Raw genomic sequence first — 18,569 nt, forward strand, 5'->3', positions numbered from 1 at the left:
CATTCGCTCTGCAACAATGCTTCTTGTACCCAAGCAAAAGATCCCTGTAGTGCCCAAAATCCTGTGGGGTTTGCTCATTGTGTGGTTTACCTGTGAATGACTGTGGTGTGAAAGTGGGGATAGAGGGTGCTGAACCTGGGGGCTTATGAGGATGGCAGCTTAAAGTGCTGTTTACTCTAGCCCACGGAGTCCAAAGGCACATGGAAGTAGGAATAAGAGATCCTCTGGAAAGGGGCTTTATTCCGGAGGATCGCGCCAGTCTAGACGCTTTTTTCCGGCTTTTCCCCAAGCCGGAAAAAAAGCGGCGGACATGTTTATTTAAATCCGCGGGGGATATTTAAATCCCCCGCGGATTTCCCTATTCTGACTTACCTGCTTTGCATCCCTTTTCCGGAATTTGGGGCCAGTGTAGACGTAGCCTATATGTGCCCATCATAGATAGGAATGGCTCCTGCACAAGAGAGGCAGATCTCAAATCCTCATACTTGGACTCCACTGTGTTCAAGGGCGGTGGCCTGGTGCACAAAGCACTTGAGTTTAGCTTCTGTGATGAGGTAACTGGCTCTGTGGACATGGGAAAGTCAGTGAATATGATATACCTTGACTTTAGCAATGCTTTTGATACAGTCTCCCACAACATTCTTGCCAGCAAGCTAAGGGAATGTGGATTGGATAAATGGACGGTAAGATGGATAGAAAGATGGCTAGAAGGCCAGGCCCAGCGGGTAGCAATCAACAGCTCAATGTCAGGATGGCGGTTGGTTTCTAGCAGAGTGCTCCAAGGGTCAGTTCTAGGACTGGTTTTGTTCAACATCTTTATTAATGACCTGGATGAGGGGATGGATTGCACCCTCAGCAAGTTTGCAGATGACACTAAGCGAGGGGAGAGGTAGATACGCTGGAGGGCAGGGACAGAGTCCAGAGTGACCTGGACAGATTAGAGGACTAGGCCACAAGAAATCTGATGAGGTTCAACAAGGACAAGTGCAGAGTTCTGCACTTGGGATGGAAGAATCCCAAGCAATGTTACAGGCTGGGGACTGAAAGGCTAAGTAGCAGTTCAGCAGAAAAGGACCTGAGGAGTACAGTGGATGAGAAGCTGGATATGAGTCAACAGTGTGCCCTTGTAGCCAAGCAGGCTAATGGCATATTAGGGTGCATTAGGAGGAGCATTGCCAGCAGATCCAGAGAAGTGATTATTCCCCTTTATTCGGCTCTGGTGAGGCCACATCTGGAATATTGTGTCCAGTTCTGGCTTCCTCCCTCCCTCCCTCCCACTATAGAAAGGATGTGGACGCATTGGAGTGGGTCCAGCAGAGGACGACCAAAATGATTAGAGGGCTTGAGCGTATGACCTATGAGGAGAGATTGAGGGATCTGGGGGTATGTCTACACTACCCCGCTAGTTCGAACTAGCGGGGTAATGTATGCATACCGCACTTGCTAATGAAGCCCGGGATTTGAATTTCCCGGGCTTCATTAGCATAAGCGGGGAGCCGCCATTTTTAAATCCCCGCTGCTTCGAACCCCGTGCAGCTCGAACTAGGTAGTTCGGACTAGGTTCCTATTCCGAACTACCGTTACTCCTCGTGAAACGAGGTGTACCGGTAGTTCGGAATAGGCACCCTAGTCCGAACTACCTAGTTCGAGCCCCGTGTAGCCGCGCTGCACGGGGTTCGAAGCAGCGGGGATTTAAAAATGGCGGCTCCCCGCTTATGCTAATGAAGCCCGGGAAATTCAAATCCCGGGCTTCATTAGCAAGTGCGGTATGCATACATTACCCTCCTAGTTCGAACTAGGAGGGTAGTGTAGACATACCCTGGGTTTGTTTAGTCTGCAGAAGAGAAGAGTGAGGGGGGATTTGATAGCAGATTTCAACTTCCTGAAGGGAAGCTTCAAAGAGGATGGAGAAAGGCTATTCACAGTAGTGACAGAAGGCAGAACAAAGAGCAATGGTTTCAAGTTACAGTGGGGGAAGTCTAGGTTGGATATTAGGAAAAACTATTTCACTAGGAGGATGGTGAAGCACTGGAATGGGTTACCTAGGGAGGGGGTGGAATCTCCATCCCTAGAGGTGTTTAAGTATTGGCTTGACAAAGCCGTGGCTGGGTTTATTTTAGTTGGGATAGGTCCTGCCTTAGGCAGGGGGCTGGACTTGATGACCTCCTGAGATCTCTTCCAGCTCTATGATTCCATGATTCTATGAATATTTAAAACAATTTTCACTTGTCTGCCATGATAAATATCCCTGTGTAACGCCAGCTTAGCCAGAGAGTGAGGATGATGATGTCACTACTCAGTGCTGCACACGTAGTCAGTGGTGTAATCACGTTATATATCTCCATAAATTCCCATACTCAGCAATCTGTTACCGCACTGATGGAAACGATGAGTGATTCCTCCACGATAAGCAAGCACTGCCCGATTTCACTCAATTATCATCAAGTAATAAGAACCGCAGTTATACCAAGGACTATTTGTCATTTGCATTCTCAAGCAGTGGAAGTAAAGATGCTCCAGATGCCCAGTGTGTACTATGCAACCAAATATTATCTCATAGTTCTTTAGTACCTGCTAAATTGCGAAGACATTTCAAAAGAAATCACTCAGAATACAAAGATAAAGACTTTAGGTTTTTTAAGCAGAAGCTTGAATTACTTGAATAAAGTAAACTCTTCATGTTACAAATTGCCAAAACAGATAATGAAACACAACAGAGGTGTAAAAGTTAGCTATCATATGTCACTAGACGGAGAAGTATACACAGTTGGGGAATCACTCATAAAACCATGTACCAATATAATGCATATTAGTTTTTGAGTTTTATTTTTTGTACATATTGTGATTTGTTTTTAAATATGTGCAATTAAACTAAATGTTGACGTCATGACCTTGCTCAGCATTTGTTTATTAGTATCCTTACTTACTTTGAGGTCTACTTTTTAAGCTCCATATATAAGACTGTTTTTAGGAGTTCCGCAAAATTATTTTGAGTTTAATAGGGTGCTGTGGCCAAATCTAATTGGGAAACACTGCAGTAGGCCAACTCAGGAGCTGAAGCCATCACTGTTGGCTCTTCCTGCAGCCACACAGGGCCCACCTCATGAGGGAGGAAGGACAGGAGTAGCACAGACCCTGCAGTCTCCCCAGGTCCATAGGCTAGTTTGGGGGTGGACAAGAGGCACCTAGCAGACCACATCTTGCCTGCCAACCACCAGATCCAGTCCCCAGCCAACTCACTGGCATCCGCACCACACAGCAGCTGCTACTTTAAAGGCTGGCTCTCCATCCTCTGTATGCTGGGGAGGGACTGAGAGGCTTCAAGCACTTTCCTACCCTCTAGCAAAATCCCTTAGCTTCCATTGGCCAGTTTCCAGCTAATAGGTGGTCAGAAATTTTGCTGGAGGCAAAGAGTGATACCTCCTCCTTCCCTTACTCACCCCTCTCTGTGCTGGAGCCATATGGAGCAGCCATCTCAGCATGCAGGTATGGACCTGTCTCAGGTTCCTGTAGGGCTGCTGGCTGGCAGTTGCCTAGATAAGTATTTCCGACCTCCTCTTCCTGCTCCACGTCACTACCCAAACCCTCTGCACCCACTTTCCCCCTTCTCCCAGGTCACAATTCCCTTCAAGACCATGCAACCCCCACTGACCCCTCCCAAGGCCAGAATCCTCTCCTGCATCCATACCACCTCCTGGACCTTGCACCTCAAGCCCCCACTCATGATCATAACCCCCACCTTCATACAAACTTCTTCTGACCACATAAGAACATAAAAACGGCCATGTGGCGGTGCGTTGGAGTTTCCCCGACTCCTGCACCCCCGTAATGGCACGAACAGACTCCACCAGCCAGTAGAATAGAGGGAGTTTATTGCTTCTCCAGGATACAGCACAGAATAGATGTAATCTGGTTACAGGGCAGGCCTAGGATGCCTCAGCCCCCCTTCAGATGGGGGAGACTGGGCCCCTAAACCCCAGACCCTTTCCTAGGCTGCTTCCTCCATGATACCAGACAGAAACTAAAAAACCTCTATTCCAGCCCTGCCCCCCAGCCAGGTGTCGGCCTCTGCCCTCCTTCCTTTGTCTTCTTCCCTGGGAGGCTGAGCCTGGGTTAATACACATTTGGGAGAGTCAGTGAGAATCTCCCAACACAGCGCAGGGGGATCCCGGGTCACAGAGTAGACAGCACCCCCACTATGCCTCAGGCCGTACTGGGTCAGACCAAAGGTCCATCTAGCCCAGTAGCCTGCCTGCTGACAGTGGCCAGCACCAAGTGCCCCAGAGAGGGTGGACTGAAGACAATGATCAAGCGATTTGTCTCTTGCCATCCCTCTCCAGCCTCTGACAAAGAGAGGCCACGGACACCACTTCTATCCTCAGCCTTTTATGGACCTAACCTCCATGAAATTATCTAGCTTCTCTTCAAACTCTGTTATAGTCCTAGCCTTCACAGCCTCCTTTGGCAAGGAGTTCTATAGGTTGACTACATGCTGTGTGAAGAACTTTCTTTTATTAGTTTTAAACCTGCTACCCATCAATTTCATTTGGTGTCCTCTAATTCTTCTATTATGGGAACTAATAAATAACTTTTCTTTATTTGCCCTCTCCATACCAGTCATGATTTTATATACCTCTATCATATCCCCCTTCAGTCTCTTTTCTAAACTGAAAATTTCCAGTCGCTTTAACCTCTCTTCATATGGTACCCGTTCCAAACCCCTAATCATTTTAGTTGCCCTTTTCTGAACCCTTTCCAAGGCCAAAATATCTTTTTTGAGGTGAGGAGACCACATCTGTACACAGTATTCCAGATGTGGGCGTACCATAGTTTATACAGGGGCAGTAAGATATTCTGTGTCTTATTTTCTATCCCTTTCTTAATAATTCCTAGCATCCTATTTGCCTTTTTGACTGCCACTGCTCACTGTGTGGAAGTTTTCAGAGAACTAGCCACAGACTCTCCTGCACCCCAGTCCTCTATCCCAAGCTCCGTTCTACAGCCCACCTGCTGCCCCCCCCCCCCCCACACACACGTTCAGCCCTTGACCACATACCAAAATCTTGGTGCGTCTCTGTATTACAAATTATTGCCCAACCCCAGCCTAAGTATAAGTGCTGCAATCCTGTAACACCTCACTGTAGCTAGTTCTGTATGATCCCCTTAGCCACAGGTGGGGAACCTAAATCCTGGGGCCTGGATGCAACCCCCAGCTTGCCTGGATCCAGCGCCTGAGGTTAGGGCTCCCACAGCATTGGGAGTCTTGTGCTGCCACTCTAGCACCCCGCCCTCTCCCACAGGGTGCTGGAGCACTCACACTATTAGCCTGGGCCCCACTAGGCTCTGCTGTGCCAGGGGGATGTGGGGGAACCTGCTTTCTACTTCTCAGTCCAGGCCCACGCTGGTGAGGGGTTTTGTCTTCTCACTTGTGTGCAGTCCCTGGCTGATTTTTCTATGGACAAGTAGCCTCCGACCCAAGCTTTCCTAGCTCCTGCCCTTAGTGCTACTGGGCCTCCCTAAGTGCCCCCTTCACCCATTGTGGGGGCATGGACCTGGCCGCTCCGTGTCGCTGCTGCCCGTCAGCCCAGGAACTGCGCAGCTGCCCAGCGCGCTCGGTGGGTCTTGCGGGGCTGAGGCGCCCCGACGGGAGGCCGCTTCCCTCCACCCCCGGCCCAGCCACGGAACCGGACGGGCCAGCTTCGCCGCGGCCTCCCGCCCACTCCCCGCGGAGCCGGGCTTCGGCGCGGGACGTGGATTCACGACCCAACCGCTGCCCTGTTGACAGCGGCCCCCTTACCCCGGCCGGCGCGGGGGCGGGGCCGGACACGCCAGAGCTCGCGCTCGCCTCAGCACCTGCCTCACGTAGCTCTACCTCCCCCAGCGGTGGCAACGGCTCCCGGGCCCGCGCTGACGTCAGCCGGTGCCTGTCCGAGGGAGCTGCTGTGCGCGCGGACCCCCCCCCCCCGCGTCCTCGCCCCGCCCCTTCCCAGCCCGCACCCAGCAACCGCCACCGAGACATGGCGAGTGCGGAGCCGCGGCAGCAAAAGCAGCAGCCAGAGCAGGGCGGCGCCGAGGCTGGAGGCGGCGGCCAGGAGGTGCCCGGGGCTCGGAGCGCGGCGGCGGGGAGCCTCCAGCCGCCGCTTCAGGAGACAGCGGTCGGGGATGCGGCGCCGGAGCAGGTGTCCGGCGGGGCCGCGCCCGCGCTGCTGGGGGAGACCGGGCTGGCGCTGGGCGGCTGCATCGCGGCTGCTCTGAGCTGGGAGAGGCCGCTCCGCAGCCTGGGCGGGTTCGTCTGCGCCAACCTGCTGTTCTGGTGAGAGCTGTGCCCCGCCCTGCCCCCGGAGAGACTCGACACCTCCCGCCAGTGACCACAGACCTCAGCCCTCCTCCCGGCCCCGCTCCATGAGCGCCTGTGCCCAGTGCACCCCGTTCTCTGAGATACCCCCACCCCCTCTCTGCCCGCGGGGCTCCTCCTAGTCTGCATCTCCTCCCTTTGGAAGGGACCCATCCTTGCCTTCTTATCTGCCTCCAGGAGACATCTCTGACCACTTTATTCCCTTCCTCGTTTCTGCCCAACATCCAGAGCTGAAGAGAGTACAGTGTGCCCTCCCTGCACTTGCATTCGTTACTTTTGCATATTTTTGGCCTTTCCCTTCCCCACCAACAAATCCGTACGACGGGGATTTGCCCAGGCGCCAAATATCGTCCTCTGGATTTGAGATGGGGGGATGGGGAGCACATGAGCTCCAGAACGGTTGTGGAAGAGGAGTTGTACTCATTAAATTAGACCCAAATCATGAAATGAGCAGTACACAAATGAGTAGTCCACTCATGTGGAGTTGGTAACAAGGGGAGTGAGGCCATAAATGGGTGTAAAGTTAAGCTTGCTTTATAAAATAGGTAGTCTTGCAGGAAAAGGGCTTTCTGTATTTTGTGTTGTGTGCAGCACCAAACATACCATCTGTGCTTGACTCAATCATTTCTAGTTGGTTAGGTCAACTTTGTGAATGAACAAGAAAGATTTAAAATTGACATAAATATGTTAGCATTGTGTTGCAAAATCACCCTGCACTCACCAACCAAAATCTTCAATATATTCCTATAGGAATATTTTATTCTCTGTGTTTCAATTTTTCTTTCAGCCATGGCTGTGCCAAGATATAAAAAAAAAATCCACACCTCCATCATCAGATTTTACATGTGTTCTTTTGTGTCCATACATACAGTATTGTATGTACACATATTTCAGTCCTGATTCTTTTAATACAAGTGAAAATAGGGCACCAAATTGTTTTTGGTTTTTTTTCACCATAGCATGGCCCCCTTTCTTCCTCAGTAAGGAAAGGAAGGTTACATCTAGATTGCATCCCTTTTTCGGAAAAGGGATGCAATCTAGACGTAGGCTAAGAGACAAAGCAAACAGGTGGATTACTGACAATTGTGTTCAGTGTTTTATGACCTTTTAAATGTTAATTTTTAAGTAGTATGCAGTCTAAATCATAAGGAAAGAACTTCAATATTTTCTTCAGCATCACACTACACAGGAAAATATATGTCGTATACAAAAAAATAACCCTGAGCTCTTTAATTAAAATGGATGCATTTTCATTTGCTGACTTGAAAGGAGAGATATTTTAATGCCTAGGCTTGACAAAAGGGTCCTTTCCTTGTTTGCAAGATAGGTGATATGTAACTCAATTGAATTCCAACCTAAAAACTCCTAATTCATAACAGACATTCCTATATTTGCTATAGAAGTTAAGATTCTTGGATTAAGAAAATAGAAGTGTGCCATTGTTTTCTAGGTATGTCAGATCTAATCAGTTTCTGCAATAATGGTTTCTTAAAGTTTGGAGGGGTCATAATGCCTTATAACCTTTTTTTAACAAAGCCATGTAATGAAATAAGGATAGAGTATTGATAAAAGAATATTAATAATAGCATTAAAGCTAGTTAGGCTATAATATAATTGTATTACATTCTTCATTTCAGGTAGTGTAAGTTGCATTTATTTAGGGCATCACAGGACTCCTCCCCATTTGTCACTCATTTTGAGCATAACATCGAGCCAAAAGAATAGTCAGTCACAATAAGTACATTGTCTGTCCAGATCTGAGCTGAACCTGTGCATTAGTAGATGGGTGTGACCATTGTTATTTTTGCTCCTTCAATTAAAAAACATTTTTCCTGTTATGTTCATGTATATACTGTTGACTTTGGTGGTCTTATTGGCAGCTCACTATATGTCTACTGATATTTAAGTGAAATTACTTTGGAAGAATTTCAAATTCATGCTATGTGCCTAATGCCAGAGAGTGCCAGGATGAAGAAAACCTGGCTTTCACTGCAGAGCTCTTCTTGGAGCCTTTATCCACCTTACTGTGCAGAGAGAATTGATGGGTGAGGGAAAACCAGGAAAGATTCAGGGATGTAAATGATAGCCTATGGAACTATATTATCAATGGTTAAAGTAGATTAGAACAGGATGGGGCATCAGGTTCAGCCAAAGTGTTGAATGGGAAATTTGTTGCACATGAGTGCAATTGGGGGTGGAGAAGCAGTCAGGGAGAACAGTAGGAACTCTTTGTCTAGTTCTAGCTAGGGATGTAAAATCCTTTTTAATTAGTTAACTGCTTAAATATTAAAGTTAACTGGTTAAATAGTGGAGGGTGGAAGAACTGCTCCAGCCCGGCTGTTCCTGGCCCTGCGCTGGGCTGCTGGCCCATGTCAACTAGGAGCCATCAGCCCCTTGGAACTGAAGCAGCCCTCTGTTAACTGACACTCAGTAAGCATCGTCTGGTTACCCATTCACATCTCTAAAGTTCTGGCAGACAGAAGGAGCCATGCTTCCCCCCCACCTGCCTTTAACCTCTGCATGTCATCACACATTTTAAACCTGCATGGAAGGTGTGTGTAGGCAGAGACTGGAAGCATTTGTAGCTCAACTACGTTCTGTTGCCTGGTGGTATAATCTTCCCTCCCATTCTTGATCATAATGATCACACTGTGCAAAGTGTGCTCCCCTGTACAAAGTAAGAAGAAAAAGATATTAGAATTTCTTTTTGTAAACTCCTTAGTTTGACCTCATTCTTATCTCTGTTTAAAAAATCCTTAGATTAAATATTTTTATGGATCACCTTGGATTATATTTTTATGGATCATCTATAGTAAAATTTAGCTCAGCTTCTTTTTCTGACTGTGAATAGTGAAATGTGTGCTAGGAGCCACCTTCTGAACCTTGAAACTGCTTTGAAGTATATCCAAGATTTCTTATGGTGGAAGTTTTCTTGACTTCTAGTTTAAGGCTCCTTGAAGGCCTCAGTCCTGCAAACACTTATGCGTATGTTTATCTCTCCTACTCTGAGGTGTCAGTAAATTAAAAAAAAAACCTAGCATACATACAACTTAAGTTTGTGTACAGGCAAATTTTGCAAAAAATTAAGAGTATTAATATGAAAGTATTTTCAAATTGAATGTTATTTTTAAAGTCTTAGTTTTTATACAATTTTTAAAATATTTGTATTACAATAGCACCTGCAAGTCTCAGCCCGTATTTGAATCACATTTTTCTGTCCCAAAAGAATTTACATATTAAACAATCAAGGCAAAGATTGGGTCAAAGGAAGTGTTATACTGATTTTACAAATAGGGGACTGAGATATTGAGTAGAGAGATTTGCCCAAGATCACACATGAAGCCAGCAATGGCACTGGGAGTTGAACCTAGATTTACAATTCCCAGTCCAGTGTTTTAATCACAAGACTTTCCTTCTCGGTATCACTTCACAGTCAGGTTTTTTTCGGGTTTGAATGTATGCTTCTCTCATTCTGAGAAGAGTGAGACCTGTATGCAAGAAGGTGATCAAAGATAATTCTAATTTATCTTACATGTGACTGTTTAACCCAGGGGTGGGTGGGCAGGCAGGCAGACTCAGGCCCAAGGTCCAGATCTGGCTTGCTAACCATTTCTCTCCAGCCTGCCCTCCTGATTAGCAGAAGGGCATACTTACTAAGGATGTTGAGGACAAGTCAACTACAGAGAGTCCCTGACTTATGAACGAGTTATGTACCAAACACTTGGTTGTAACTCGATCTGTTCGTAAATTGGGCCCCATTCTTTTACATGTTACCGTGCTGTTCATAAGTGCTGATCTCGTTTTCGTAACTCGGGGATGCGCTTAATGGGAGGTTGGCCGTAAATACGAACGGTCGTAAGTCGATGCATTCATAACTCAGGGACCACCTGTATCTGATAAGCAAATGCTTATCAGATAGTCAGTTAAGTCAATTTCCACCCCTTGCTACCTCTATCAAATAGATGCAGAAAAGGAGGAGGGGAGGGGTACTTCAAAGCAGCAGCGCCGCACAGCTGCCTCGGCGTTTCAAAGTGGCAGCGCCACGCAAAGCCCTCCCCAGCTGATCCCGGGCTCTGTGCAGCATTTCTGCAGAATCTCGGATTAGCTGGGGAATCCCCAGCTGATTCCAGGTTCTGCTGAAATGCTGGCGGAGCCCGGGATCAGCTGGGGAGTCCCCAGCTGACTATGGCTTCACATGACATTTCAAATACAAGGTAACATGGACCCCAGGCTCTATGCTGCACTTCTACTTTGAAATGCATATTTCAAAGCTGGCATGCGATATGCAGCCTGGAGTCAGCGGGACTTCCCGCTGGCCCCAAGCTGCGTGCAGAGTTCTGCATTCCTCCTCTGCATGCGGGGGCTCTTGTACATTTCAAAGGAGGAATATGGACATGCCTATCGACTAGTTGAATAGTCAATGGAAATTCCATTGACTACTCGACCAATAAATAACTGAGAGTTAACATCCCTAATACTTACAGCCCCCAGTCTGCAGTGTGTGTGCCCCTTCTCTCCTTTGCCCCCCCCCCTCCCCACACACACACTGTGCTCTGTTCTGCCTCCCAGTTGTTTTCAGGATTCTCCTGCTAGCTATGCAGGCGCGTGGAAGGGAGAGGGAAGTGCTGAAGTCAGGATGTCCCTATGCTGCTGTACCGCATCTCTGCAGAGCAGGGATCATAGAAGGAGATACATGGTCAGCAGAGCTGCTCGAATCTAAAGCATGTGACTCAGGAGTTAAGAGAGGAGGTGGAAGGAGACAACAGAGCAGGACGGATTTCCCTTAGAGACAGAGTGCAAAATCTCTCAAACATAGCCAACACACCCACTCTGTGTCACTGTCTCTCACACACCCACACCCACACAGTCACTGTGCCATACATACTCTTTGGTCTCTGTGCCACACACACTCAATTTGTGTCACGCACACAAAGTGTGTCTTTCATACACACGCACTCTCTTCCTCCATGTAACCCCAGCCCCACTTATTCCATTCAAGTCCCTGCCCCTTCCAGGAGGCCTGTAACCAGCCTGCAGCCACATACCAACATTGGTAAAGTGGACCCCCTGCAAAAATTATTGCCCACCCCTGGTTTAATCACTACTTCATTTGTAGTCTATCCCTTTATCACATCATCCTAACTTTTTATTTGAGATTGGGGAGAATAGTTTACTTATGATACAAGTCTTTTGAGTGATTGCAGATATATGTTTGTAGAAAAATTAATTAAGGGAAGCAAATTCTACCCCACTAACTGCATGGGATGTGAGTTAAAGAAGAAATTAGAGTTTTCATATAACCTCTGAATTCCTTTTCTGGTAAGAATAATTCTACATGACGGTTGTGTTTCTTAAGTGTTGTCTATTTCGCTTGATGTCTTTAAACCCAGTAGTACACAGTTTACATAAAACTGAATGTCCATCCTAACATAATTGCACATTTATCAAAAGTAGTTAATTTTTTTAAATAAGCTTATAAGTGTAAGCGGCATACACAATCTTTGCATAGTCTTCTAGATGTGATATTCTCACCCAAGTATTTTACATTTTTAATAAAAAGAGGTACTAATACCAAACCCATGAGGTAGCCCACAAATAATTTTTGTCTGGAAAGATTAGCATATACTGTAACTATCAAACACCCTACCTCTTAACTTACCCTTGTTTTCTTGAGCGTAAGTTTCTAGTAAATTCTAGTAATCTTCAGTGTGGAACTTGCTCAAAAAAATCTTAGTTTTCTTATCAAATACGTGATATCATAAAACACTGTTTAATGCAGGGTTGGAGAACCTTTTTTCGGTCAGGGAAAATCAGTCAGGCCCAGGCTAGAAGATGTTGTGTGCTCCATCCCCTCCCCTCCACCCCAGGAGAAGTAGTAGGGGGGCTGGAGTGCCAGCGCAAGCTCCCCAATGTTGAGGGAAAGCCCTAAGCCTCAGGGGCCAGATCCAGGCAAGCCTTAGGTTCCCTACTTCTGCTTTAATGTTTCATAATGCTCCAAGTTGATATCTTGGATACTGTAGGTTTTGGTGCCTTTATAAATACTGTTACGTAGATTGGTACCTGCTATCAACTGTATCATCCAGTTCAGAGTGGCAAGAAAAAGATGAATAAAAATTGTTAATATCTTTTAATGAGTTTAAATGAGTATTGGAGTTGTTCTTTTCCTTCTCTGAATTGTCCTAAACCATGTCATTTATATGGACTTATATTGTCACAATCAAAAGAGACTGCCATTTAGAAACACTACTCTAACAATAGGGCTAAAATTGTTTGTGACAGCTTAGTCTCTGCAAATATGCATGTTTTAATATACATTTTAAGGGGGATAGAATGATTCTGCACAGATGTGTGTTTGTATGTATTAAAAACACTTCCCTACATTATTTTATTTGGGTATATGTAAAATGCATTCTATTGCTGCAGTTATGGCTTATGTTATCTGGAGGCATGCCAGATAAGGATTTATGAGGTTTACAGTCTGCTGTGGAATACAATGATCTGCCTCAGTATGGCTTTGTGTACTGTTCAGAGATGAACAAGATTCCATGAAAGATGTTCACAGTAACACTACATTAATTCACATGAGGAAGGACATCTGCATTTACATAGCTTATATATTGCACCTTGTGGTGGGTGGGTGACCTGGCTAAACTTATAACAAATGTATGCTTTTCTTGGGGCGGGCAGAGATTTGTCCTTTGATTTTTTTTCATCATTATGTGAAGCCTCTTGGTTCAAGCACTGGAATGGGTTACCTAGGGAGTTGGTGGAATCTTCATCCCTAGAGGTTTTTAAGTCTCAGCTTGACAAAGCGCTGGCTGGGTTGATGTAGTTGGGATTGGTCCTGCCTCGGACAGGGGGCTGGACTTGATTATCTCCTGAGGTCTCTTCTAAGTCTATGATTCAATTTGTTCTTGACAAATCTGTGCTATTACTTATTATCTTCTAGTTATATGTATTCTAAATTGATTCCTTAATTATTTGCTCCATTATCTTTCATGGTACAGAAGTTATATTGACTGGTCTGTAATTCACTGGGATTTCCTTATTTCCTTTCTTCTAGATGAGCACTGTAAATGCCTGTTTCCAGTCTTTTGGAATCTCTCCTGTCTTCCATGACTTTTCAAAGATAATAGCTAATGATTCAAATATCTCCAGAGTGAGCTCCTTGAGTATTCTAGGATGCATTCCTCCAGGGAGTGGTGGCTGCAGATCTCCCAGCCTTCAGGGGTACATTGCTTCTTCTCCTTCATCTCAGGAGGTGGTTCCATGTTTCTTGTCTCCAGGACAGCATAACAGTTCTCCATCACCATGGTGGGTGTTTGGAAATAGGGATGGAATACTGTCTCCAGCTTTCAGTGACTTCCCTGTGACAGAGGTGCTGCTCCTGGCTCCTCCCTGGGGCTGATCTGAATCAGTGGAGGCTTCACGGCACAGTAGGCAGCTGCTCCCCTGAATATAATTGTCCCTAATATCACATCCCTCCCATTCTGCGTGATACAAAATATTCTCATTCCATGCACCTCCCATTGTCCTGGCACATCCAAACCTTGACCTTGCTTTAAGTTGATAAGAGGACACTGCATACTAAATTAAGGATGTTAAGGTCTAGTCGACTATCGGATAAACACAGTCTCTTCCTTTTCCTCCTCCCCTGCTACCTCTATCAGAGAGAGGCAGCAAAGAGAGGAGAAAGGAGTACTTCGAAGCAGCAGCGCCACACTGAGCCCAGTAAGGGCTCTGTTCGGCACTTCCACTATGAAATGCCAAGGCGGTATTTCAAAGGGGCAGTGCTGCACAGCTGATCCCAGGCTCTGTGCAGCGGTGTCCCTTTGAAACACCACCACGGCGTTTCAAAGGAGGAGCACCATGTGGAGCCCAGGGTTAGCTGAGGACTCCCTAACTGACCCCAGGCTCCATGCAGCATTTCCGCAGAACTCGAAGTCAGCTGGGGAGTCCCAAGTTGACTTGGGGCTCTGTGTGGCATTTCCATGGAACCCGGGATCAGCTGGGGACTTGCCATCTGATCCTGAGCTCCGCATGTGGCTTTTCAAAGCATGTGGAGCCCGGGGCCAGCTGGGGAGTTCCCAGCTGATCCAGGATTCCCTGGAAATGCCGCACGGAGCCTGGGGTCAGCTAGAGACTCCCCAACTAACCTGGGCTCTGTGGAAATGCCATGTGAAGCCCAGGGTCAGCTGTGGATTCCTGAGCTGAACCTGGTTCTGTGCGGCATTTCAAAGCGGCATCGCCGCATGAAGCCTGGGGTGCCTGGCTGAACCTAGACTCCAGGCGGGCGCTTCCCCTGAGGAACTTTTGAACATTTGAAAGCTGGCATGCTGCTTGCAGCCCAGGTCCAGTGCGAAATCCTGTAGGGGCTCTTGTACATTTCAGAGGAGGAATGCGGAAGTGCTTATTGAGCATAAATGGTTGAGGGAAGAATGGAAGAGGAGAGTGTGGCAAAGAGTTGTCTTTGTGACATTTCCTACTAGCAACACACATGCCAGCAACTCTGTGGAAGGGTTCACAAAGTCAGGTTGTGAAATGTCAGAGTTGGGACATTGTTGCGGACCCCTGTGGATGATTTGGCATGCTACTTAATACTGACCCTGTCAATGTTAATGCACTTGGTTTTCCACACCACAGGGGTTGATGAGGAAGGATTATATGTAGGTATTTCAGGCACTCTGGCTTTAGGAGAGATGCCTTCAAGATGTATCGCAAACTAACGGCAAGTGTAGAATAACAGATCCTTTCCATCCAGATGGTCCTAACCAATCTGCGTATACATTGAGATTTGGATTTAGTGGGAAGAAGCTTTGTTTTCGTTGAAAGAAAACCAACCATAACAGCAACCCTGCCTCAAAAGAAGAATAATTTATAGAAAATTTGGAATTGCTGTTCTCTGTGAAAGAGCAGCCAGTATAATCAATAGGAAAGCCCTAAATTAAAAGTAAACTTTGGTAGCTAAAATATCAGAATTACAAAAATGCTTAAATGATGCTAACAGTAGTTGGCATTAGTGGAAAATTGAGGTCCTTGACACCTCAACGGATTTGGCCTTTGTATAGGTAATTGGACAGGGCAATGCAGCATAATGGTAATATCCTGTATTAAGCATTGACTTAGGCAAGAACTTGTAAAAATCTTAAATGCAGAATAAAAAGTTAAGTTGTGCTTTTCAAGCTTAATGGGTGAGGGACAACGATAAATAAAGATAGAGTTGTGTAAAGTTCCAAGTCTACAAATGAATAAAAGCAAAATAAAGTTTGAGGGGTAAGAGGAAGTCAGCTTTAATACAGATCAGAAAACAAGTTTTTGTTTTTTAATTTTACCAGTTGGAAGTTGTCAAGTTTGAATCTTACTTGTGCAATGTGCTGTGCTAGTTTAGAAGCAATAAGTATATAATCTGACCAGGCACAAGAAGCTATTGTGGCTTAATATGCTAAATTTAGAATGTAACATGGATTTTGCAGAGCTATTTTTATTACATAACTAGCCAATTAGCCCGTCATAAAACAGGATTTTCAGGTCTCTCCTCCACATCAGTCTTCTCTCCAGAGCCTCCAGTCTCTTGCTCCGTGTGTCTGTCTCTCTCCCTCTCCCTCCTTCCCTTTCCTCCTACTTCCTTCCTCCTCCCCCCTCTCAGCTCTCCTCTGCCTCCTGCCTCTCTCTCTGTCTCTCTCTTTCTCTTCTCCTCCCCCTCCTGCCTCTCACTCGGAGGACCACGGAGCCCAAACGGTCGCTTGTGCCACTTGCTCTCCCCTGGCAGCCTGGCTGAGCGGCACAGAAGTAAGCTGAGAGCCACAGCGGGAGGTGAAGGGGGATGGGGTGGTGACGTACACGGCCAGGCCCCACCCTCTGGCCCCTAACTTCTGCACCGCTCAGCTGGGCTGCTGCAGGGGAGCAAGCGGCGCAAGCAGCCGTTTGGGCCCCGTGCTCCCCATTCAGGGGAGTGCTTCATGGGGAATGCGGACCCCAAACAGCCGCTTGCGCCGCTTGCTCCCCCGCGGCGGCCCAGCTGAGTGGCGTAGAAGTCAGCTGAGCGCCATGGCAGGAGGTAACAGCACCGCCCAGAAGGAACAGCCAGTGTTTCAGCATTACATAGTCACAGACATTGGGCTACTATATATATGATGCATGTAATTGGTTTACTTTTTCCCTGTTTTTTGAAATAACATATGGCCTTCCCTCCCTTCCACAAAGCCCCCAAAACTGAAAGGCAGTTCAAATTTTACAAATACCAAAATTTGTTTTTAATCCCCAGGGTAATTGATTGCTGTTTTCAAGCTATCTACAAGACTGATGTTTTAATTAAAATTAATGTAAAATGTTTGTCTAGAGTACAGGTTGAACCTCTCTAGTCTGGCACTCTTTGGTCTGGCAACATCTGTGGTCTGGCATGATTTTAGCTGTCCAGATGTCAATTTACCATAGGTGTGGCTGAGTTTCCTGTGGTCCTAGCTACCAGTCCTGACTCTCTGTGTTTTATGCTATTATTTAGCTCTAATTTATCCCAAAGTGTCTTGAACCCAGTAAGCAGTGAAAGTGTTAGTGATTCTGCTAGACAATATTGACTTCCTGTGGTTAGTAAAATGTTATGATTTTGCACTGGTCAGGTCCTGAAGGTGACAGACTAGAGAGGCTCAGCCTGTAATTAATCTGCTTTGAAAATTGCAAATAGTATGGCTTCTGTGCATGGCTTAAAAAGAAGCTATTACAGTCGGTATGTAGTTTTCCTACTAATCATCTGTGTGTGTTACCCAGTAAATGGTATTCTGTCCTTTTGGTGGTGCTGCATTTTGTCGTGTGTGACTAGTATTTTAGGACATTTTGAACAGGAAGGTGTTTTTTGTTTTTGTATCGATAATCCCTATGAGATTTAAAAATCAAACAATTATTCAGCTAGAATATAATAATTTTTCAAACCTTGCAATATTAAACTAAACGTTTGATGAATTTACATGCCAAATGTGCATCTCAACACTACAGAATGAGTCCACCAGTCAGTGAAAAATAATCACTATAAGAGTATAGAAGGCATGACATTGTGTATAAGCAAGAATTTGCTGACAGGTTGCTTCATTGTTAATCCTTGTCTGCATTTAGGACAATTATTTGTTACTGATAATGGATGACAGTGGTGTTAATGTGGAGCACAGCTTAACTGCAAATACCAAAATGATATCACCTTCTGCATCTTTTCTGAAACAGTAGTTAAATTTCCCAATAAGGAAAGTGTCTACCGCTTCCACTCTTAAATGACAGTTTCGACAATATTTTAAAGACATTAAAAGTTGTATATGGAGAATTAAAAAATTTCTGTTAAACTGGGACTATCAAGCAGTTAAAATTAATTATGATTAATCACGGTATTAATAATAGAATACCATTTATTTAAATATTTTTGGGTGTTTTCTACATTTTCAAATATATTGATTTCAGTTACAACACAATATAATGTGTACAGGGCTCACTTTATATTTGTTTTTACTACAAATATTTCCACGGTTAAAAAACAGAATAGAATTTTTCAGTTCACTTAGTACAAGTACTCTTGTGCAATCTCTTTAACATAAAAATTGAACTTATAAATGTAGAATTACATAAAAAAAACTGAATTCAAAAATAAACCAATGTAATACTTTAGAGAAGTGGTGGGCAACCTGCCATCTGTGGGCCGCATGAAGCCCATCAGGATTATTTGCTGGCAGGCCACAAGACTGTTTATGCTGAGCATCTGCAGGCATACCCATCCCCACAGATCCAAATGACCAGGAATGGTCAACCACAGCCACTGGGAGCTGCGGGGGACCATGCCTGCTGATGTTCAATGTAAACAAACTAAGGATGTTAAATACCAGTCGACTGTCCGATAAGCAAAAAGACTCTCAGAGGCAGCAAAGCAAGGGGGAAATGGGCTACTTCAAAGGGCAGCACTGCACAGCTGATCCCAGCTCAGCTGTGAGGCGCTGCCTCTTTGAAATGCCACCTCGGATCAGTTGTGCGGCGCTGCCACGTGTGGAGCCCCGGGTCAGCATGGCATTTCAAATCAGCAGCGCAGTATGGAGCCTGGGATACTCTGAGTCCCACATTGACTTTGGGCTTCATGCTGCACTGCCGCTTTGAAATGTACAAGAGCACCCGCTGGGGACTTGTGTACATTTCAAAGCTGGCATGCCTGTGTGCAGCCCGGAGTCAACAGGACCTGCTGGGG

At 45.9% G+C, this 18,569-nt stretch overlaps 1 protein-coding gene across 1 annotated transcript in view; it reads left to right on the top strand.

Moving 5' to 3' along the window:
- Positions 1-5,989: 5,989 nt before the first annotated feature.
- RETREG1 (reticulophagy regulator 1) overlaps positions 5,990-18,569 on the top strand; it is a 139,046-nt gene continuing 126,466 nt past the window's right edge. Inside the window, exon 1 of the mRNA XM_075921450.1 lies at positions 5,990-6,313. Within this exon, the coding sequence (XP_075777565.1) occupies positions 6,018-6,313 (296 nt within the window). The 5' untranslated portion in view covers positions 5,990-6,017. The remainder of the gene's footprint in view (positions 6,314-18,569) is intronic.

This window comes from Pelodiscus sinensis, chromosome 2 (genome assembly GCF_049634645.1).
Source record: "Pelodiscus sinensis isolate JC-2024 chromosome 2, ASM4963464v1, whole genome shotgun sequence".
In the NCBI taxonomy this organism is placed as follows: domain Eukaryota; kingdom Metazoa; phylum Chordata; order Testudines; family Trionychidae; genus Pelodiscus; species Pelodiscus sinensis.